At 39.8% G+C, this 23,446-nt stretch overlaps 3 protein-coding genes across 4 annotated transcripts; all 3 read right to left on the bottom strand.

Annotated features, from left to right (window-relative positions):
- Positions 1 to 3,119: 3,119 nt before the first annotated feature.
- Positions 3,120 to 4,649, bottom strand: spi2 (Spi-2 proto-oncogene). The gene is made up of 5 exons (XM_085436176.1): positions 4,556 to 4,649; positions 4,246 to 4,359; positions 4,076 to 4,161; positions 3,791 to 3,948; positions 3,120 to 3,453 (listed from the first exon to the last, which is right to left on the bottom strand). Exons 1-5 carry the CDS (start codon positions 4,647 to 4,649, stop codon positions 3,120 to 3,122), a joined length of 786 nt encoding a protein of 261 aa, XP_085292302.1.
- A 1,030-nt stretch (positions 4,650 to 5,679) lies between these two features.
- spic (Spi-C transcription factor (Spi-1/PU.1 related)) lies at positions 5,680 to 7,748 on the bottom strand. 2 transcript variants are annotated; one of them, XM_085436629.1, is made up of 5 exons: positions 7,627 to 7,748; positions 7,411 to 7,498; positions 7,143 to 7,264; positions 6,959 to 7,064; positions 5,680 to 6,865 (listed from the first exon to the last, which is right to left on the bottom strand). In XM_085436629.1, exons 1-5 carry the CDS (start codon positions 7,657 to 7,659, stop codon positions 6,390 to 6,392), a joined length of 825 nt encoding a protein of 274 aa, XP_085292755.1. In that variant the 5' UTR covers positions 7,660 to 7,748; the 3' UTR covers positions 5,680 to 6,389. The 2 variants fall into 2 exon arrangements, with proteins under 2 accessions (XP_085292755.1, XP_085292756.1); XM_085436630.1 differs by having other exon boundaries at positions 6,959 to 7,061.
- Positions 7,749 to 17,104: 9,356 nt separating this feature from the next.
- On the bottom strand, positions 17,105 to 18,417 carry LOC146689554 (structural maintenance of chromosomes protein 5-like). The gene is made up of 6 exons (XM_085437407.1): positions 18,221 to 18,417; positions 18,073 to 18,123; positions 17,938 to 17,982; positions 17,789 to 17,853; positions 17,604 to 17,712; positions 17,105 to 17,484 (listed from the first exon to the last, which is right to left on the bottom strand). Exons 2-6 carry the CDS (start codon positions 18,079 to 18,081, stop codon positions 17,215 to 17,217), a joined length of 498 nt encoding a protein of 165 aa, XP_085293533.1. The 5' UTR covers positions 18,082 to 18,123; positions 18,221 to 18,417; the 3' UTR covers positions 17,105 to 17,214.
- Positions 18,418 to 23,446: the final 5,029 nt, after the last annotated feature.

The raw sequence follows: 23,446 nt of genomic DNA, 5'->3' as shown, positions 1-23,446 counted from the left end.
AATTATTTGCTGTAGCCTTTATCTTACTTTGTAATATCATTACTACTAAGATTGCTTCCACGGTAGATCACTGGCAAAACAGGAGGTGGGATATAAAAGGAAAAGGTGTCGTCATTGTTAACAGGCCCGAGGCTGATGTAATACTCTCCGACAATCCTGGGTTATGCTCACATGATATACGACATATTCAGAGAATGTATGGATTCGTTATTCAAAAAAAAGAACAAACTTAGAGTTGACAAGCAGGGGCTCAATGCCAGGTGCCAGATATCAGCTTAATCCAAGGGGAATGCTGTCCAAGAACAGCAGGCTTTCCGACCTGGCAAATAAATAGTGGGGAGATGCCTGGGCACTGGTTATACGGCCTATACTTAGAAAGCTGTCATAAACCTTGACATTTGACATGTGTATCTGACATGAAAAGAGGGTTTCATTGAGATTTATGTAACTGAAAGGGTTGCTTTGGTCCTAATTAATCTTTTTAGCACGTCAAACTCAAGTGATAAATCAAACGTAATCTTTAATAAGGTCGTGAAGACTAAACAACAAGGCTGAAAGCTGATGGATTTACGAGCGCCAACACACTGAAGCGTCTTCACTTGTACAGTGTCACTCTCCTGCTACTGACAAATATCATGAGCATGTTGGGGACCTCTCTCATATGGAAGTGGATGGCCCAGCTGCACAGTCAAGGCAAGGCTGAGCTCTATTTTGGGGCTGTGGAGCAGGAATGCAGCTTAAAGCATTATGAAGAAACAGAGACAGTCACAGCTTATAGCAAAGCTCTTTTTAAATGAGCAGCAACAAAATTAGACCCATTCTGCAAACCAAAGGAAATCATCATCCTGTGATTAGGAAGCATTCAATTTATCATACACTCCTGCCTTAAACGCCTGTTTTCATAGTTCAGTTTGTGGCCTTTCTTGGTAACAGACAACCATAGTTCAGTTAGCCCATTTATAACTGCAAGTGGGCTCCAGCAGTAAATACTGGGCTTAGGGAAGTATCATGTGGGCTACAAAGAGAACAAAACCATTTGGAGTTGCCTGTGAGGGGCGAGACTTCACATCACAGAGGAGGCTAAGCCGTGAGGTCACGTCACACAAATGAAGTTTAATGGAAGCTGGAGGCGTTGAAAAGGACTACACTGACACCCTCTGGCTTCTAGCAGCCATCAAATCCATCACATGAGGAAAAAAACAAGTGCAAATTCACATTTCTGTCCATTGAGAGAGACAAAAGCAACTCTGTTTCCAAGAGAACGTGTGACTGAAAACTACAGTTTTTCCTGTAAAATACTCACAACCAAAAGTGTATTTTGGAGAGATGCATTTTTAGGACATATGCAAACATGCTTGCAGAAGAAATTATATTTAGTAAGGAATAATTACAAACTATCGGCCCGTGTAAAGACCTTACCCATGTGGATTTGAAATTTCAGGACTTCAGTGGTCAACGAACGGAACTTAATTCACATTTCTCTCCCTCTGTTGGTTATTTTGTATTCTAGATCGTATACAGATATTGAGGACTGGGGATTCACATGAAACCTAAGCAGAGTTAATTAACTGCACCTGTATGCATATGCTCCGGGCTTGAAACTGTGATGCTCAATTGCATCGTTAGATTACAGACAGTTAGGATAACAGTGTGTTTTCCATGCTAAATCAATGCTGTAGCTGGGCATCAAGTATAATGTCGAGTTATGAAATATATAGCTGTCTTGCAAAGCGGGCCATTAACATGCTGAATAAATAACATAAAAAATAAACATCAAATAGCCCACCTCTGTGTGGCTTTTTCACCACATCGCATAGTTTAAAATCTCAAGTGTGAAAACTTATAAAAGGTTCTCACCACATTTTTATTAAATACCGTACTCTGCAAAAGTTTCAAGACACCCCTCCTTTCTTTGTATTTTGCTTCCAAGCAGCCAGACTTTCTTGTGTTTTTTAAGTGGTCTTAAGTATCATTTCTCCAGGCTTTCTGAACGTTTTTCACTCATTTTTAGTCCAGTCCTTGTACCTGAGGAACAAAAATTACTCTGCAAGTGGCTACTTAATGTGTGTGTGAATGGGTGAATGACTGAATGTAGTGTAAAGCGCTTTGGGGTCCTATGGACTAGAAAAGCGCTATACAAATGCAGGCCATTTACCATTTACCATTTAAGCTACTTAAGGCTACTAAAAAAGGCCATAAAAGCCACCTAACTCAAGGGATGAACCAGTATTGGGTGTACACATAACAGAAAATTAACAATGGGTCAATTTTAAGTTCTGTCTTTATGAACTTTGTGACTCACAGTTGCACGTGCATTGCAAAAACACATAATTTGTGTCCATTTCTTTAGTTCAACCTACAAAAAATGCTTAAGATAACACAGTTTGACAAGCAAAAAAGGTGATTCCCAAAGAGCTTTCAGCCAAAAACTTGGCATGTCTCAGCATGCTATGTAGCAGGTGAAAATTATCTCAAAGTTATTTCTTTAAGAAATAGGAAAAAAATCCAGAAAAACCCTGATACAGGACCTGAAAGAGATATCCAGTCTTTCAGCTGATTCATTTAATATTTCCTGAAGCCGCATCAGAAACATGCAAATATTATGTGGACCTGTTCTTTATAAAATGTAAGCTTCAAATGTGTAATTAGGTGAATGGTGAGTGATTTCAGCTCTGTATGTGGCACATGGATCGTAAAACTTCCATGTTTATGTAAAAGTTTTCAAAAAAAATTTAAAAATGGAGGTGGTCCGGCAGAAAGTAAAAAGCCAAAACTTCATATGTATGTATACATTTTGTCTCAGCCCTGATAAAGTCTCTGGCAAGTTGAATTAAAAACATTAATAAGCGCATCTTTGTTTCAACACTCGCACCGTTCTTACCTCCATAAACCAGAATAATTGGGACATGATTGGGACATTTACTAATAAAAAAGTTTAAAAGTCAAACTCCATAATGATAGAAACAGTAAAATATTTCTTTATTCTTTTGATATTTACACCACAAGCCATCAATAGTCTGAGTAAAAATGGAAAAATGTAGGAAATGCAAGTTGAGATAAACAGAAAAAAAAGCACAGTTCACTTGACATGATGTGAGCTACAGAAAACCGAGCCTACATTACAAATCTCGATGACATTTCTGCAGCAACATCAGGGTGTCTCGGCTAAACTGATAGGTGAGCTTCTTCTTCACCTTGAAGATCTCTCCAGACCGGGCGTAGTTTCTTAGCGCCCTGGACATCTTCTGGTAGGTCATGAGTCTCTTGTTGCCTTTTCTCTGTCCCCACAGTGCAGCCACCTGATCCTTATTCCTGGAGGAAAAGCGGAAAACACCGGCGGCAGCTGGCACCCAGGACAAACAGTGGGCCATGTTTGGATTCTCCAGCATCTCAAAAAGGAAGTGAAAGAGTCGCACCCTTTTACCTGCAGCCATTATGCAAACAGTAAGTAGCCTGTATGATGAAGGTGGATTTAAAGAAAGACTTATCGAAAATCATGGCAGCTGTGCCAAAACAGTTACTACAGATTACAGTTAATCGTTTCCTCAATTGTCACATATTCCCAGAAAATCTCTTCAGTGATGGGATGCCATTTAGTGGAGAGGCTAAAGCTGTAAACAGTGTGATTATCTGATAGATATGTAAAAACAGCTATTGTGGTAAGCGATGCACGGCTCCATTGTTTTTTACGGTAAAGGGAAGGTCTCTTATTTGCTCTCTTGGTATTATTTCCCTCATACTGATAGCAACAGAGACAATAACAGTATCCAGTGACCAAAAAAAGCAGAACTCACCACTCCCCCTTGCTGCGGCTGGGTGTTTGGTTGATTTTCTTGTTGTCGTGAAGCTTGGCATTGGCCCACGCTCAGACAGTGTTGCTGTTGTGTTTTGGCCGAGTCCTGCTGGAGCATCTTGTGCAAGGAAAGGCTGGAGTGTAGGTTTGATGTTCTTCAATTAGGGAAAAAAGATGAAGAGAAGAAAAGAGAATCAACAGAATTTCCAATTGCAGAGTGCTTACCAGCCTTCAAATATGTGAGAGAAAACTAGTGCTAAAATACAAATTATTGATGCATACAGGTGGCTCATAGTATGCCCAGCAATGCTTGCATGTTTCGTCTGCAGGTACATTTCTTTCCTCCATAGCCGTCCAATGCACCTTGTCTGTCAGAAAAAGCAGAAAATTACTTAGAAGCTGTAGTCAAATAAAATCAGTGAATAATTAATAGATTTCCAGTTTCCACTTACCATTTTCTGCATTGTTTTGTCTGTGATACTCCTCGAGGAACTCTAATATAACCTCCAAATCAGACTGAGTCTCCTGGAAAAAACTCTGATAGATGTAAATAATATAAAACCAGCCTTGAATATGTCAGAATTGAAAAGATGTTGGAAGTTCTCTTTACCATCACTGATAAGGTTGAGTCGAATGCTGTACCGTCCTTGCAGAATGGGAGAATTACACACAACTGACACTGAGACACTCAAGTTCGGGGACTCTTATTATACCCCCCACGGGAGCGGGCTTTCTGCATACATAAAACCAAACGTTTTCTACCCTGGGCTCGCAGGAACAATGACCACCATCCCACAAAGCCCCCGACACAAGCACCAGTCAACCCATCAACAAAGCCTCCCAGCACTGACCACATCCTCCCCGCTGAACCAGATAAGACCTGGCCTGGAGGCAGCTTCTACACACAATGCTCTCGATTCAGGAAAACACACACTTGCTGACACATTTTTCCTCACAGGATGTGTCTTAATTTCATATTTTGTGTGCCTGTTGTAATATTTCACTGCATTGGAGACGGTGCCAAATCTTTCAACATGTTTTTAAAAAATATATTTTTGTACGATAATAGCAGCGTGTAGCTTTATTTTGAGTTTTTATTTTTTTTGGGAGAGATGTTGAATCATTGAAAGATGATATTTTCATATCAGCAAAACTGAACAATACTGAGAAAATGATTTAATTCTTACATTTTAAATTATTATATCTTAGTATTTATGGATAAAGATTAGTGCAACCATGAAATATATTTTCCACTTACTATTTACATGTACATAAAAATGATCATTAGAATTTTAAACATTATTACCTTTTTTTTAATTAGTATATCAAACATGTTTGGTGGTAAATCTTGAATAATATAGTGGTGATATGATGGTAATTATGAAGGCTGTAAACTAATCAAATTAAAATATAGTTTGAAAAAATGTAACTAAATTCCAGGTTTTCATTTTTTGCTATATTAGAATTTAAAAAAAAAAGATTTTATATTTTCATGTTTTATTCTGTGACTTTGTCTGTAAAAAAAAAAAAAAAGTTTTACTTATTTACTTCAGGCTCTATACAGACCTTCAGTCAATCTTTCTTTTTAAAGAAACATTAACCAGCTACTGGTTCCTGTCAACATTAATTGAACTGAATTTGATTTAATTTACTCTGATTTATTTGGACATGTAAAAATGTTTACAACAGTGTTGTTGAATGCTTACAGTGACATAAAAACAATCCAAAAGGAAAACTGGAGCATATTAAAGTAAAACAATATGCTAAATGCACGAGATCCACATAGGTTTAAAAAAAAAGAAAAGAAAGGAAGAGTAAAAGAGGCACTACAAACGCTATCAGATTTGTAATCATGAATTTCAGTTCACTAATTGCTAAAAAAAAAATTTTAATATTAGCAATAAAAGAAATACAAGTATACAAATTAAAATTTTAGTGACATCCTTGATTTTAACTGATGGCTTTGGATCATCCGTCATTTTAACTTTACCCCTTCTTTAAAAGTATGTGCCTGTATCATCCAACTAAAGTGTTGCTAAAGCAATACAGTTTAAATTTATTTTGTTATAAATTACAAAATGAGAATATTAAAGTCTTATTTACAAGTAATATACAGTGAAATCTCTTTCATATACTACTAAAAGCAACTTAAATAATGTACACAAACACTTCTAAATCACAGCATACAGAATCAATTTACAAAGTCTGTTACTTTTTCTGTCCCAAATTCTCAAATAATGACATGCTTTGAATAAATAGGGATCCAGAAAGAAAACCTCTAAGGAAAACCACTTTGATTTGGTTCTGTGAGGTTAATTTTACTCTTAACTTTTGTTGCTGCTGCCTTGAAGTCAATCTGGTAAGCAAACAGTATGCTAAATAATCCACACAGTACTGGTTGCAACTGCCAGAAAATGTGTATGTTGTTCAGTAAAGGTATTGAAATAAAAAAAAAAACAAAAACAAAAGAAAAGAAAACAAAAAAACATTTTTATAGGTTTTTTGTAAATTAATACATTTTACAACCAGGATCCAGCATGTAATGAAAATATTTGAGTCTTTGAAAACTTTGACATCCTGAGAGCTCTCCGCCACCTCAGAGTTTGGTGTGTGAGGTGACGCTTGCGGCCAGGTCGTAATCTTCGTGCGGCTGATAGTGAGCGTACCAGCTGTGCCAGTCTGCTGCCGCAGAGCCGCAGTAGCTCTGCTCGGACGGATTGTGCTGCTGGGTGTGGGCCTCCTCCTGTGGAGGGTGACGGGGCAGGTGCATGGGCACATGTGCAGAGCCGAGCCTGTGCAGGATGTCTGGGTTAAACTGGTAGGTGAGTTTGCGGCGTACTTTGATGATCTCCCCAGTACGGCTGTAGTTTCTCAGAGCTCTTGCCATTTTCTGATAGGTCATAGTCTTGCGGTTGCCCTTACGCTGGCCCCAGCACTCAGCCAGCTTCTCCTTGTTTTTGGAGATGAAGTGGAAGGTGCCGCTGCCGCTGTCCGTCCACTGGATTGAGTCGCCCATGTTGGGGTCATTCAGAGCCTCGTGCAGGTATTCATAAAGTCTGAGCTTCTTCCGACCTGAGGAGACGGACAACACCGTCGTTTCAGTTTTGATTGCACAAAAAAGTGTAACAACAACTAATTTTCAGGTGTTTTTAAAACACTGATCACCTTTGCCATTCCTTTGTGGTGGTAAGATGGAGTAAAAATGTGGGGATTCATTTTGCACTGAGTGACTCAACGCAACATCGGGTATGACCTGAGGCCAAGACTGCTGCTGTAAAAAACACATTTCATATAAATATCCAGATTTCTATAATCTCTGTTCTCAAACTTATCAATGCTTTACACTTACAGCCATGTCATTCCAGTCATAAACAGGAGTTGGGACTTCAGACTGGTGTGTGACGAGGCAACAGGAGATCTGACACTGCAGTGATTGGTGGTGACTTCCCAGATTCTCGTAATATGAATAATCTGAAAAGACAATTTCAACTTTAGTACATCAAAAATCATGTAAAACTTTAAGAATAAAGACTCAAATTGTGTTTTTTACCTCAGCACAAAGAACCCCTCCCCAAATAAAAACAATTCAATCAATCTAACAGATCCGTAAAGTTCACCTGAATCGTAGTATGAATTGTTCGAATGCTGCTGAATCACATCGATTGCATCCTGAAAGTGCTGATTGATGTCACTGTCCAAAGATGTCTGAAATACAAATCCGCCTCATTTTATACAAAATAATATAAAGAGGTAAAATAATAATAAAGCATGAAATGCATTTAATATTTATTTAAAAATCGAAACATTTGTAATTAGCATTTATTCTAACTCACCAATTTGTATGTGTTTCCCTCACTTGAGGCCATTTCTGTCCCTACCGGTGAGCGCTGCTACACTAGTGCAGGTGCACACTTTGGACAGGTGTATATATATGTAGGAGACCTCCAATACCCGTTTGCCGTTCAGCCACATAATAGAAAGAGAGGCCGGTCAATTTAAATGTTTTAATGTACCGCACTTCTTCTTTTTTGGAAGCACAGACCAGATAGACTTCTAAGCATCACTTTCTCTCTCTCTCTCTAATCACGCAGATTACAATCTACCAAGAACAAAAACCTCTTTTATTGCGTGCTCCAACCAGGGATAACACCAATTCTCAGCCTTACCTAAGAATTTGCATACTGGGCGAGATGTCACTAACATATCTATAATCTGGGCTGTCCAGTTATTCACTTTTTGGAAAAATGAAATATGAGTCAGTGGAGCTGCAGGAAATTTTCCATTGTGGCTTTCGTCTTCTGCAGATAAATAAATTAGAATCTTCCTAAAAAGTTAGAAGATATTACAATAAATTCACAGAACACTAAAAGAACCAAAAAGTGGATTTTAACTTATCTTCCACTGTAACTTTTACATCCACTGTAGCGTCATTTTTCGATCATTTATTTAGCCAATTCAAAGTTTACTAATGCAACTTTAATCTGAAATTCTATCGCTACGCCGCACAAAAAGTGCAATCCTAGAATTTCCGATGCATTAAACAAAAAAAAAAATTAAGTTAAAATCAGAAAGAAAAGCACTAAAAACAGTCATTATTTTTTCTGTACAATAAACATGATCATTAAAGAGAAACAGCTGGCACGGTTTACAGTTATGTACTTATTAATAGAAGAAAACAAGCTTCATATTCAGGTGTACAAGGACTCTGTGTGGAGTTGAAGCCAAATAAAAAAGCCACAAGCATATAAATTTTCAATCGAGCAGAATGCTTTTAATGCAGCTTCAGATAAACGGGGTTATAAAGGTTAATGGTTAATAATGCGATCACTGTCGAAGTAAGCCTGAGTCTTTTTCTTTCTTCTTTTTTCCGCACCACAGAGCTAACCCCCCTGTTCAAATAAACATTGGCTTTTTGAGAAGTTCTTTTTCACAGGCGTGGAGTTTTAAATATCAACTGACTAGTTCCTGAAGTTCCCCTTTCAGCTCAGTTAAAGTTTGCAGGCAGTCAGGCCTGAGTGCACAGCTGGAAACGTCATGGAAACAAAGATGTGGACCTGCAGAGATTATAACTTATGTTAGGGTTATGTTAGCTTCACTCAGATGATGTGATTTGCATTTTAATTCTAAGATGTTTTTACTCTTTAACACAGTTTTCCCCCAATAAAAAAACACTACCTTATTACAGTTAAGTGTGTGTGTGTGTGTGTGTGTGTGTGTGTGTGTGTGTGTGTGTGTGTGAGAGAACAAGCATGCAAATGTCAGTGTGAGTGCGTGGTACATGTGTGTTTCCTGCCTGTGCAGCAGGCTGATAAAAACAAAGAACCACAAACCTTGTCCCCGCTCCCACTTTGTCTTTCCCTGCTTCCATTCAGGGTGAAACTCCATAAATTAAAGACCACAACCTGTCGGGGTGCAGCCAAGGCCTGACAGCTGTGTGCTGGTTGTGGCACTGTGTGGGACTGTGTGGGATGAGGAGCTTGCTCCATTAAGTTGCTCGTCTGGCTTTTTCATTAGTGGTATAGCCTGTATTATTATATCAACACTGGTATTTGGTCTTTCTTTATCACTAAAGAGGTCAGTTACTGCACTCACTAACAACAGGGAAGTAGCATGGGCTGCTTTTTGAAACCATGGTGGCTATTGTGTTACTCTCATTTTACCCTAGTCTGATTCGTCCACTATTTCCGTGATTGCCCTCTCCAGGGTTGCTAATAACTGCAGTAGTAGATGGTCTGGACTAAAATTGCTGAACACATCCCCCAGAGAACAATGTGGAACACTTTTGTTGGTCTCTTGATGTTTTTTTAAATCGTCTGATCATAAGATCAAAACTGTCTATTGTTATGCTTAAATACATGCAAATGATGCTGGCATGTTATCATGCTGAACCATAAACAGTTTAAACAATAGATGTACCTACAGCACTGTGCGAATCTCTTCAGCTAACTCTCATTTCTCTGCATATTTTTTCCAAGGAGTCAGACTTTCTTTTAAGGTTTTTACACCTAACTGAAAAAACCTTAGCAAAGAACCAATTTTAAAATGTATCTTTAGGCACTTTGTTACCAGCAGTTTGCTGTGAATCTGCGAGGAATTCTAGATGCAACACAGGTTGACAGGCTTAAAATATTTTCTGTGTGTCAATAAGGTGATTCTCAAAGAGCCATTAGCTAAACACTTGCCATATCTCATCATCATGTATCCTTAAAAAATGTGAAAAAACAAAACTTGTGTCCGCGCTGTAACATTTGTTTTTGCATTTGAAGAAAAGCGCTGACACGGGGCCTGAGAGATGGATCTGACCTTTCAGCTGATCCATCTACAAAATAAGGTCTGTAAAACAAGGTGGAAGCTCTGTCATGGTTTGGGAATGCAACATAATCTGGAAAGCCTCTGTTTAGCAACAGCTTCATATTTCAAAATGACAATGATCCCAAATACGCTGCCATTGCAGTAAAGTCTCATTCACGGATTGGCCTCCTCAGAGTCCAGATCCCAATATTATTAATGCAGTGTGGGATCATCCTGACAGAGAATAGAACAAAAGGCAGCCAACATCCAAAGAAGAGCTTTGAATATCCTTCAAGAAGCCTGGAGAACAGTTCCTGAAGGCTACTTAAAGAAATCAGAAGAAAGCTCACTAAGAGAGTTCAAGCTGTGTTGAACTCTGTTAGGCAAAGGCGGTCACACCTTGTGTTAATTTTCCAGCTGGTTAGAATTGTAAAAATTCTGTTATTCCACATATGACTGCACACTTCATTAACTTCCTAAAACCCAAACTCTTCCACGGCATGCATTTTTAATTTCTCTTTGATATTTGGGCTGATTGGGACCCGATGAACGTAAAAACAAAGAATTACCAGATTTTTTCTTTTTACCTGATTTTTTTGTTTCTAAGAAAAATGAGAGCCACATATTCGTTTAAAATTTCGATAGACCAGTAGCAGTGTAATGTACTCATAAGTGGATATCAGGCCCTTGTAGAGCAAAATGGAGTATTTTGGTCTAAATAACCCAAAATGTGATGTCTACAAATGTGGACGCCAGGTCCTAGGAGGTTAAATCACTGCAGAGTACTGCAAACGCCAGTGTTAGAAGTAAGTTCTCCAGACTGTCCATTAAGCCAAAACACAGCACCTTCTCTATATAGTCATCTGCCAGGTATCATCATTATTATTATCAATATTTCTTAGTCTATATTCTGCCTGTAGTCTTTTACATTGTTTTCTTGCGTTCTTTATCAACTAGTCAGTTATATCCATATATAGCATTTGTTCTTGTTTTATACTTGTGCATATATGCTGTTATGCTTTGTTCCATACATTTGTATATTTAGATTGTTATTCATGAGAATTGTGAGATACTAATATGGTGCTAATGACACAATAATACTTAAATAATTGTTCTTCTTTTACTCGTTACAGATTAATCTGTGTGCATTTTTAATGTTCCCTTTATATTGTGAATTCTTCTAGCTTCAGTAATCCTGAAAATTTGCAACAATTTAAATATTTATTCCACTACTCTCTGTTCTTTCTCAAATAGCTAAAAGCGCTCCACCACAATCTTTTCTGTTCTGTTCTACAGAACAAAATCACTCCACAGTGACAGTGTAAGCAACAGCTTACCTGTGTAAATGAAAGAAAGAAAAAATATTTATTATATACTAAACTGAACAAAGTGTTTCAGTTTTATGATGCAAACCTTTTTCTTAATGTGATACCAGTTTTGTAGATATTTTGCTCCCATTTTAGGATGTTCAGAAATCTTCTATCAGATCAAAATGTTTTATCATGTATTTATCGTTGTGCAATTGTAGTTAACGGTGGATGTTATTGTTGTGTTGCCTGTGTTTTTGGATGGAAGAGTGTGAAAGACATACAAAGGCAGGGAGAGGGAGATGGAGGTTCGATTGTGAAGGTGTTGCAGTATGTTTTTAGGCAGAGCAGAGCTAGGCTGCAGCGGTATCTCTCCAAACAAAGAAGCACTTTCCTTCCCCTTCTCAATTCAATAGCTGCGTGCACGTCTGCACCAGTGTGGGAACGGCAGGTTAACCACAACACAGTCAGTACCATTGTTCTTCTTTATTTACTGGCACTCCATGAAAATCAAGAAGTGGTAAAGCCAGGCATGCATAATTATACTATTAGACTGAAAGCTGCTGTGACCGCAGAGTTGTAATTATTATCTATGCACTGCGATCATGTTTGTATAATGGGTGACACATTAGCAGAGAGACAAAGCTCGTTCTGAGACTTTTAGTGTTTTAGTGTTAAAGTTTAAACAGGGTTCATGTTTTTTTTCTTTTTGTTTGTTTTTTGACAGGCACCTTTACCTTTTCGCTCATTATGGTTTAGATAAAACTCTTTAAGACTTAATATCATGTGGATTCTACATGGGTAAGCACAAAACATCACACTTCTATACTGACAGTCTGTCCTTTGAATTAATGTGGAATAAAATGTCATAAATAAACGTAAATATCTACTCCTCAAATGAAGCTGGTATTTGTGTCGTGGCTTATTTTCTAAAGGTCTGCATCGGTGCGAACAGGCCAGCAGATGGCAGAATAGAGCAGTAAATTAAATACATAAGGAGAACTGGAAAACTTCTAACTCTCTTTTTGTTTGTTGATCCAGCACTCAAGAGGTTTAATGTTTTAAACGTGATAGATATGCTCTTTGAGGGTCAAAAGATCAAAACTGGGATAAAATTATAAATATTATATTTTATTGCTGTACATACATACATACACTCTTTTCTGAGGTTTCTAGTATTTCTCAACCTTCTCGTGTTCCTCCTTCTTGTCATTCAGAACCGCTACATCTATCACTATCACAGACTGCAAAAGTCTTGAGGAGCCCCGCTTTTCTTTATAGTTCATTTCCATCTAACTTGTATTTTTTAAGTGGCCTTGAGTTCTTCAGGTTTTCTGAAAATCTTTGGACACTGGTTGTTTTCTCATTCATTCATTTTCCATCCAGTCCTTGTACGTGACTATTTTCAGACATTGTTTTTTGTTTGTTAAGCAACTTAACACTAACATATAACTCTAACTAAAGGGATGAACCAGCGGTATGTCTACACATAACAGACAACTTTGCAAAGAACAAATTTTAAATTGTACCTTTTAGACATTTTGTTAGAAACCGTTTGCCACAGAAACACAGAGACTATTTACATTTTTTTTTAGTTGAATCTATGAAAAAATTCCAATTATATCACTAACAAGGTGATTCTCAAGATATACTTGGTATATCTCAGCACGGTGTGCAGTTTCTCCTTAAAGCATTTGAGGTAACTGGACAAATGTAGGACAAAAAAAACCAAGTGGCAGGTATGTATATATGTATGTATATGTGTGTGTGTGTGTGTGTGTGTGTGTGTGTGTGTGTGTGTTATGGAATGCCCTTTAGGAAAATATTATATATATATATATATTTTCCAACCAAAGTCTGAATATATAGTATGAAACTTGAATATATAGAATGATCTTTTGAATATATAGAATGATCTTCTGAATATATAGAATGAAACTTGAATATATAGAATGATCTTTTGAATATATAGAATGAAACTTGAATATATAGAATGAAACTTGAATATATAGAATGATCTTTTGAATATATAGAATGAAACTTGAATATATAGAATGAAACTTGAATATATAGAATGATCTTTTGAATATATAGAATGATCTTCTGAATATATAGAATGAAACTTGAATATATAGAATGATCTTTTGAATATATAGAATGAAACTTGAATATATAGAATGAAACTTGAATATATAGAATGATCTTTTGAATATATAGAATGAAACTTGAATATATAGAATGAAACTTGAATATATAGAATGATCTTTTGAATATATAGAATGAAACTTGAATATATAGAATGAAACTTGAATATATAGAATGATCTTTTGAATAAGATGGCGCCGGTGAGGTCGGCTGCCGTCACGACTGCTCCGACCACTTTTTCTTTGTCTTTGTTTTTTAAGTTAGTTTTCAGCGTTTCTAAATCGGCAAAATCATCACCATTGGGTACATTAGGTATGACAGTGACACTCTTGTTTCTATTGGTATACAATGTACTCACAATTCGAAGTTTTTAACTCCGGATCCGAGCTGGCCGAGTGAGATCTCGAGGGAGAACAAAGGGAAGCGGCGGCGGCCTAGAGGGAAGCGAGCCGGCGTCAGGAACAGGCTGAGAGCTCGTGCACACCGCACACCTCTGCCTAGCATCCTGCTCGCCAACGTCCAGTCACTGGAGAACAAGCTTGACGACCTCAGGGCCAGGATAAAGTTCCAGAGAGACATTCGGGACTGCAATCTCCTCTGCTTCACCGAGACATGGCTGAACCCAGCGGTGCCGGACCACGCCATCCAGCCGGCCGAGTTCTTCTCGGTTCACCGCATGGACAGGACACGGGACTCGGGGAAGTCAAGGGGAGGCGGCGTGTGTTTAATGGTGAACAACATCTGGTGCAACAGTGCGAACGTTGTTCCTCTCACACGCTCCTGCACACCAAATCTGGAACTAATGTCCATCATGTGTCGTCCTTTTTATCTACCTCGGGAATTTACATCGGTCATTGTAAGTGCCGTTTATATTCCACCACAAGCGGACACGGTCACCGCCTTATGCGAGCTGCATGAGGCACTCACACAGCACCAGACACAACACCGGGACGCTGCGCTTATTGTGACGGGGGACTTTAATAGCGCCAACCTCAAACGCGCAGCGCCGAACTTTTATCAACACATCACCTGCCCCACCAGGGGTGAAAGGACACTGGACCACTGCTACACTACGGTCAAGGACGGCTACAAGGCACAATCCCGCCCCCCGTTTGGCAAATCTGATCACGCCGCCATCTTCCTCATGCCAAAATACAAACAAAGGCTGAAACAGGAAGTTCCGGTTCAGAGGAAGGTCGCGCGCTGGACGGATCAATCGGTGGCCGCGTTACCCAAGAGCACCTGGCTGCAGCCACTGTGGAGCTCCACAGTAACCGGAAACACGTGACCTCCACACTAACCGGAAACACGTGACCTCCACACTAACCGGAAACACGTGACCTCCACATTAACCGGAAACACGTGACCTCCACACTAGCCGTAAACACGTAACTTCGGTTAAATCTACTTTGACAGCGAAAACTAAATTGCGTTTTTGTCACTATTGATGCTGCTGAGAAATAAAAATGGTTTTAAGTGGGGGGTTTTAACACTCTGGGTTTGTTCAAAAAAATTCACCATCCCCTAAATTGTTCGTGGCCAAAAGTGACACTTGCTGTTTCGCTGATTTATTTATTTTTTTTACAGTACATCGCGTTGTGCGTTCTGATTGCTGTAGACCATTGTCAATCAATCTAGTCCAGTGTCTCCTGTACAGGAGCGGTCCCTAATAGGCCCACGGACCGGTCCAGGTCCGTGAGTCTTTTGGTACCGTTCCGCGAGAGTTGATCCTCCGGTGTGAAATGTATGGTTGTAGTTGTGTGTCTTATTTTGAAAGAACTATTTACGCGTTACCATAGCGTTGGCTATCATTGTTGTTGGCGCACAGCTCAAGTCACGTTTATCATTATATTTACAAAATACCACAGTTTCTTTTTTTAATTCTTTTGTTGTATTTCTCCGCGACACCTTAAAGGTCGTTCCCTGAAAATATTGTCTGACATTAAAGTGGTCTGTGGTGCAAAAAGGTTGGGGACTCCTGCTGTACAGTACAGAATGCGTTTAGCTTGTCGAATTTACATAAATCTTCGATCGCTAGCAGTGTAACTCTGAAGTGCTGTACTGTATGTTTGGAAGTTTTCTCCCAAACAAACACAACAATGCCGACGAAACGTTTTGCACCCTCAAATGCACCTTTTGTTTTCATTCCATAATACTGGACTTGTGTTTCTACGAAGGTTTGAACTCTAACAGTGTTTAAACAAAAGAGAAAAGTGTGAAAATGTTCATGCCTGTCTGAGAAAAGTGTATAAAGCATGTAGTGAGTGGTTTTACAGTCTTAACATCTGTAATAATTGTAAAAAATAAATTTGGCTATGGATTTCACCTACCGCGGGTTATTTTTAGAACGTAACACCAGCGATAAACGAGGGGCTGCTGTATTATTAATAGTAGAGTCTGGGACATCTAATTGATTAATATCAACATTGATTATTATTCACTATTATTTTTGTTCAAGGAGAACCAAAAATATAAAACTCTTTCAGCTTGTTTGTTGCCAAAAATGGCCACTTTTTGTGTATGTTCACAAAATGCTATAAAATGTAGATTTCTTAAAACATTTATCTACTTTTACCGACGTGACTCTTTAAAATAGCACCAGTCCTTTTCATCAAAATCAAAATTGTATCTAAATTTTTTACTCTTTATAGCCAGTTAGGTTATATATTACCATTAACTTTTCAGATAAAACGGTGATAAAGTCCTAATGTTTTCATGAAACTTCCTTTTTTTCCCCATCTGAGCATCGGGGAAAAGGCTGTCTTGCAATTGTTGAGGTCACTAGTGTGTGCCCCATTTCTTCCAGGATCACTCTCGTTATAGGTTTTAGTGGACTCCTAGTACTGCGAAGTGGTTTCATGGTACAAAGGGATTGCATTCCAAGATCTGTGATTCTGTAGAAATGAGCAGTGATGCCCTTCCTACCATCTTTCCAGAAAAATAAGTGATCTGGAAGCTGTTAGGCTGACTTACAGCAGCAGCACTTTCTGCACCTGCATAAACTCCAGGACACATTTACTAACGATGTTTGTTGCTGTATGTGCTGCAGCTTTGAATTTTTTAATAATATATATTTTGTTAATATTTTGGCTATGGTGTCTTGTTATGAAATGTAAAAGAGTAAAAGTGTTGTTAGCAGGTGCTTCAAAGCTAAGTTTGACTGGGAAACTCAAAGCTCAATAGTCTGTATCAACAGAAATTCACTGCAGCCTATGTAATATTTCATGCGTCATAATTTATTCTACTCTATCTTGCAAATAGATATTTGTGTGGCAATGTCATGCACAACACACACAACTATTAGATCCTTAAGATCAAACCCGTGTCATTCCACTGCAGTGCAGTAGTCAAAAAAAAGAATAAGTGAAGTGTCCACAAATGGCCAGGATAGAGCCCAGAGTGTTAATTTTTAAAATGTATGAAAATATTATTGTTTACAATTATTTACTGTTAATATCAACAATAAGCTTTTTATTTTGAAATTACAAGTTTAAAAAAAATGCTTTTACATTTAATGCTGTTACACTGTAATCCTTTATTATAAGTATGGACACAGAATCAAGTGAACAACATTTTGAAATAAGTTTAATAGGAATTTTGTACTACGCAAAAACAACAACAACAACAACATATTAAACAAACAAACAAACAAACACAGCCAGTGCCTTCATTTGTCCATCACATGTCAAACATAGCACTGACCCTTAGCCCCTGCTCATCAGCACATGCATTCAAAAAGAGCTCCATGTCCTCTGCAAACTGAAAAACAAAGAGGAACAAGTCCCTTGCTCCAGTGTCTTCTTCCTCTGACATGTCTCTTAAGACCCTCTGCTGGTCTCCTTGATTTAAGGACACATATTTGGGCATTGTTACGTGTCCACGGAAAAGTGCCTTATTTTGGACAACCCACTGCACAGCAGGACGCAGATCTGCAACAACTGCTGGCTCCTGTGTCAGGCAAATGGGGATAAAAACATAGTTATTTCTCTGCTGCAGAACAGTTTTTTAACAGTTATTCAAATGTCACTAAACATGTAATTACACTACTGTTTAAAGTGATTACTGACCTGACTGACTTCCTGTAACTTGCGCTTTTTCACTCTGAAAATGGGCACGTGTTGTCCTTCAAGCACAGCTTTGGCTTCCTCTCTCCAGTGTGCAAATAGCTTGCCAGAGCTTAACAGAAAATGTTGATATTGTTAAGGTGTGTAAACTTTGACACAACATAGAACAGAAGTCAAAGTATAAATACCTCCTGAGATCAAAGTTCTCCATCAACAGCAAGCACCACCATTTACGCAAGTAGGGCATGTCTGACTGTAAAATATTAATATGAAACATATTTAACAACTTTCAAAAGATTCAAGACTCCATTGCTGTGAAAGTAAATAGAATACTTACTATAGTATAGTCAAATGAAGCATCCAGTGCCACGTACAGAGCAGACTATTTGTAAGAAAAAATAAAAATGTCATTTTTCTTTAGAAGCTTAAATTAGCTTCTGTATGAATCTCAAGAAGAGAAGAGACAAATTACCATCAGCATGAAGATCCCACAGTCAACTCCATAGTCTTGGCTTGGAAAACCCTGTATTACATTGAAAATAAAGGCTCTTTAATAAAATCCCTTAAAAGAAGACTAGTGTAATTCATATTATTCACCATACACTTAAACTAGCACATACCTTCAAGTCACAGCTCTTTTTTTCTGACCACTGCCCGGGAATGATCTTCACTGCAAGATTCCTTTTTTTTTTTAAAAAAAACAGTTACATTCACAAGTTAACAGATGATGATCATGATGGGTGTGAAATGTTTATTGCTAATAGCACCAACTGTAACTACAGGCCTTAGGAACACGACCTCAAAAAAACAGCATAACAAAATGACGTACAGATACGCGTGCTAAAATGTGAGAAGTAGAAGTATAAAGAAGTATACAGTAGGCACAAAAAAGTACAGCAGTAAAGTAAAGATACCAGGAAATTCTACTTAAGTACAGTATTGAAGTATTCATTATTTCGCATCTCTGACGCCAACAATAAATCATACTCTAATGCAAAATGTGGTTTTTGCTTCTTCTCGCCCACAGAAGAAGTTAATCCAGCTCTCTTACTGAAACCAGGCCCAGGAAAAAGCATATCTGTGCGTTTCTCTGCCATGGAGCACGATGAAAAAACATTAAAATAAGGAGGAATGTTGTTGTAACGCAAAAAAAGTGGCAACATGATCATTGTAAGAAAACTAGACGATTCCTAGAATTATGAAATCACTAACGGCAAACTTATTTAAGAAAGACTTAACCAACCTTTGCGATCAACTTGCAAAACTTCCACGGTTTCCATGCGTGTTTACGGCTACTGTGGAGGTCACGTGTTTCCGGCTACTGTGTAGGTCACGTGTTTCCGGTTAGTGTGGAGGTCACGTGTTTCCGGTTAGTGTGGAGGTCACGTGTATCCGGTTACTGTGGAGCTCCACAGTGGCTGCAGCCAGACCCTTCTCGCGTTACAGGACGCACTCGATGACGCAGACTGGGGCATGTTCAGAAACAGCTCCGACGATGACGTCAACGTGTTTACGGAAGCGGTTGTGGGATTCATCGGGAAACTAGCGGATGATACCGTGGAGACAAAGACTATCACAACGTTTCCCAACCAGAAGCCGTGGGTGGATAAAACCATCCGCGACGCTCTGAGATCCCGCACCGCTGCCTACAACACGGGACTCATGACGGGGGTCATGGACCCGTACAAAGCCGTATAACGTGCGGAGGGCGGTGAAAGAGGCGAAGCAGCGCTACGGGCAATGGCGTGTCCAGCGGGGTGGCCTGGGGGGGCACAGGCCACCCCCCCAACCAGACTGGCCACCCCAGGTGCCACCCCAAAGGCAAAACAATAAAATTCAATCAAATATCAAATGTCCGATTATGTTTTCACGGTGACGCTCAGATATCCGAGTGTAGGTGAATGCAGCATCGGCTTCTGCGCTATGTGCATCACGTTAGCAAAGGTAGGAGAGCCAAGCACGAAAGACGTCACTGCAGGAAACAATTTTTCGGTGAAAGAAAATGAGGACAGAATAAATGTCCCGGTAAGTAATATTAAGTTTGTTGAGTTTAGTAAACTTCGGTGAAATTAGAATACCAAGGAAAAAAAATAACACTTAAAGAATTATTGCAGCTGTGGAATATTTCAGACAGTATGCTACAGAGGGCAGCTAACATACGAGTTATGAGTTATAAGATGTAATCTAAGTCGTAACATTGCTGTATGGAGCTGTAGATTTGGTTGCAGGTTAACATAGCTGGACTGGCCATCGGGCTTATTTGACTTATTTTTTATTTTTTTTTAATGGCATGAACAATGAGAGGTGGTGGATTGGCCAGATGCAGGTCGATGTGTAGAAATAACTCCGTTGTTTGGTGGTGGCTATGACGGGGCTTCCACAGAGGCAACAGGTGGATGAGGGAAGGGGAGGCAGGAGGAGAGACCCGAAGCAGCCGCCAGTCCGAGTGTCAGGTGAACTGAACTTCAGGTAAGAAGTTATGACCTGCAGTCTATCTGGGTCAGATATAAACTAAGTTTAGGTGGAGTTTATTTTCGTTGTGCTGACTTTTTACTGTCAGTTGCAATAACTCATACTGCGTTCTAGCCAGCTTGGAGTTTTTATACAGCTGTTCGGTTGCTATGATGTTACTGATAGTGAACTTTATTTTATTCATAAGGTTAGTTAGTAGAGTTGCCAACGGCTCCTTAAAAAAATGGAATGGTCCCTCAATCAGAGAAAATATTACACGTTTCGTATTGAGCTGAGAAGAGACGCAGTTTGTCCCGAACTTCAGCTAGAATGGAAAAAGACACAAAGCTGGATTTATTCTGTCTTTACGCTGCACAGCTGCCTCTTCTCTCATCCTGCCTCTCCTGTTGCTACTTCAATCATGAAACTGATCGATGATCAGCTGATCGGCTTTTCTCTCTTGTTTGTTTATCGCCCACTTTGCGCCAGAAAGAGGAAACCAGCAGATGTTGCGCTAAACAACAGCAGCACGTTTAAGCTTGATCGGCTGTTGTTAGAATTTATTTAATATTAATTTCTAGTATCAGCTGATGTTTGCTGGAGCCACAGCTGTAAAGCTGCTGGTCATGATGTCGGTTTGGATATCTGGTGAGAGGGAAACGTGAAGACCACCCACCAGGATCCTTTTTTATGTAGCTGACAGCTGGTAACTGTGCAGGGGCGGGTCTAGCAAAGTTTTGCCAGGGGGCCAGGTAGGGCATTAACAGGGAAAGGGGGCACAAAGAAATACTTTTCTTTCTTATTCTCATTTAAAATATCTAGCTTTTATTAAATAATTATCTAAATCTTACAACCAAAGTTTTTATCTGACGTAAAATGTATAGAAATCATACATATACCAACAAGACAGTGTACATCACTGTCACAACAGGGTTTGTTTTCATTCAAAGGCTTTATGGCTTTAATACCTGGTGGGTCGGTCTGTAGTCAAAATGCCCGATTTTCTGTCCCAGTCCAGCCCTGCAGGTTATACTGGCAGTGTCACCATGCCAGCTGAATGTATTTCATCATCAGCCAGTGTTGTTCTTTATCAATATTACCAAAGTTTACCATAAGGCAGCATAGAAAGTATTTACTTGCTTTCAGGTTTTATTCAAATGTTAGTCTTTTCAGTTGTTTCTCCACTTTTTTCCTGTTTCAAAATCAAACACCAGTTTGTGAGAAGATTATCTTCTTTTTTTAACAGGCAGAGAAAGTTTTACATTGGAACTGGCTAATTTGTCAATTGTTTGCTACAAATGTTCGTATTTTAATATTCAAAAATGTTTTTGCCCAAAACATATGTGCAGTATATGTCAGTAAAAATACTATGCAAATATTGCTGTCCTTGAATGCTGAGTAAACACTGACAAAGCACTGATTGTATCTCTTGTACTTTATCAACGCAGTATCTAAAAACTTTGCACCGTAGTGGTTAAAATCTCATTCTAATAAGAGTTAAAAGTGCATTTGGTTATTAGGTTTATAGGATTATTGAATTATGGTTAAGGGTTGGTAGAATTTTTTTTTTAAACATTATCTGCCAATTAAATCTGCCACCCTTCTCCAAATCTGTGCCCCTACCTGGCCCCCCCAACAAAAATTTTCTAGACACGCCACTGGCTACGGGAGGAAACTAGAGTCACAACTCCAACAGAGTGACTCTAGGAGCCTGTGGCGGGGACTAAGGACAATAACGGACTATAAAGCACCAACAACCGGTATGACGAACGCGGCCGTGACTTTGGCAGACGAGCTGAACACTTTCTATGCTCGCTTCGAGGCTGCAGCTAAGGTCTCCAACAATGCTAGTGTTAGCGGCGCTAACGGCTGCAGACAGGAAGATACTGCCAGCACCGGAAACGTGCTCGTCATCTCCGAGCATGAAGTAAGGAGAGCCTTCAAGAGAGTGAACACCAGGAAAGCAGCAGGACCAGACGGCATCCCAGGTCGTATCCTAAGAGACTGCGCATACCAGCTAGCTCCTGTGTTCACTGAGATATTCAACATCTCTTTATCTCAGTCGGTGATCCCCACATGCTTCAAAGAGTCCATCATTGTTCCTGTCCCGAAGAAACCCCACCCTGCTTCTCTCAATGACTATCGCCCTGTAGCCCTCACCTCAGTAGTGATGAAGTGCTTTGAACGCCTGGTCAGAGACTTCATCATTTCTTCACTACCAGACACACTGGACCCACTACAGTTCGCTTACCGTCCAAATCGTTCCACAGACGATGCCATCTCTCATCTCCTCCACACATCACTCACTCACTTGGACACTAGAAGGGGGAATTATGTTAAAATCCTCTTCATAGACTACAGCTCTGCATTTAATACCATAATTCCCTCCACACTCACCACCAAGCTGGAGCATCTGGGACTCAGCTCATCTATGTGTCAGTGGATCTCCAACTTCCTAACTGGCAGACCACAGGCAGTAAGGATGGGCGGACATGTCTCAGCCTCCACCACTCTCAGCACTGGAGCCCCCCAGGGGTGTGTTCTGAGCCCCCTGCTGTACTCTTTGTACACATATGACTGTGTGGCCACTACCAGCTCCACCACCATCATCAAGTTTGCTGACGACACCGTCGTGGTGGGCCTGATCTCTGATAACAACGAGACGGCCTACCTGAAGGAGATTAGGAATCTGGAGAACTGGTGCCAGAGGAACAACCTCCTTCTAAACGTCAGTAAGACAAAGGAGCTGATAGTGGACTTCAGCACTAAGCAGGAGAGGAACTACCAGACCCCCGTCATCAACGAGTGCCCAGTGGAGAGAGTGGACAGCTTCAAATACCTCGGAGTTCACATCACGCAGGACCTGTCATGGTCCTGTCACATCAACACCGTGGTGAAAAAGGCCCGACAGCGTCTCTACCACCTCAGACGCTTGAGAGACTTCCAACTGCCCTCCAAGGTGCTCAGGAACTTTTACTCGTGCACCATAGAGAGCATCCTGGCGGGAAACATCTTAACCTGGTTCGGGAACAGCACCATGCAGGACAGACGAGCTCTACAGAGGGTTGTGCGGTCAGCTGAGCGCACCATCCGCTCAATCTACAGCAGGCAGTGCTGGACCAAGGCCAGGAAGATGGTGAAGGACCTCAGCCATCCCAACAATGGACTGTTCTCTCTGTTGAGGTCAGGAAAGCGATTCCGCTCCCTGAAGACCAACACAGAGAGACTGAGGAGGAGCTTCTTCCCGCAGGCGATACGGTCTCTCAATCACACCACCACACAGTACTGACCCACACATATGGTTCTTACACACACACTGGACTTTCTGGACATTGTTTTTGCACAACACTGGTCACTATATTCTTCATTTCCAGTTAATACTTGTACAGCTGCTG

The sequence above is a fragment of the Copadichromis virginalis genome, linkage group LG17 (genome assembly GCF_057382275.1).
Source record: "Copadichromis virginalis isolate Kocher_CV1m ecotype Utaka linkage group LG17, C_Virginalis_male_GT1.1, whole genome shotgun sequence".
In the NCBI taxonomy this organism is placed as follows: Eukaryota; Metazoa; Chordata; class Actinopteri; order Cichliformes; family Cichlidae; genus Copadichromis; species Copadichromis virginalis.
This window is presented reverse-complemented; position numbering and strand designations above follow the sequence as displayed.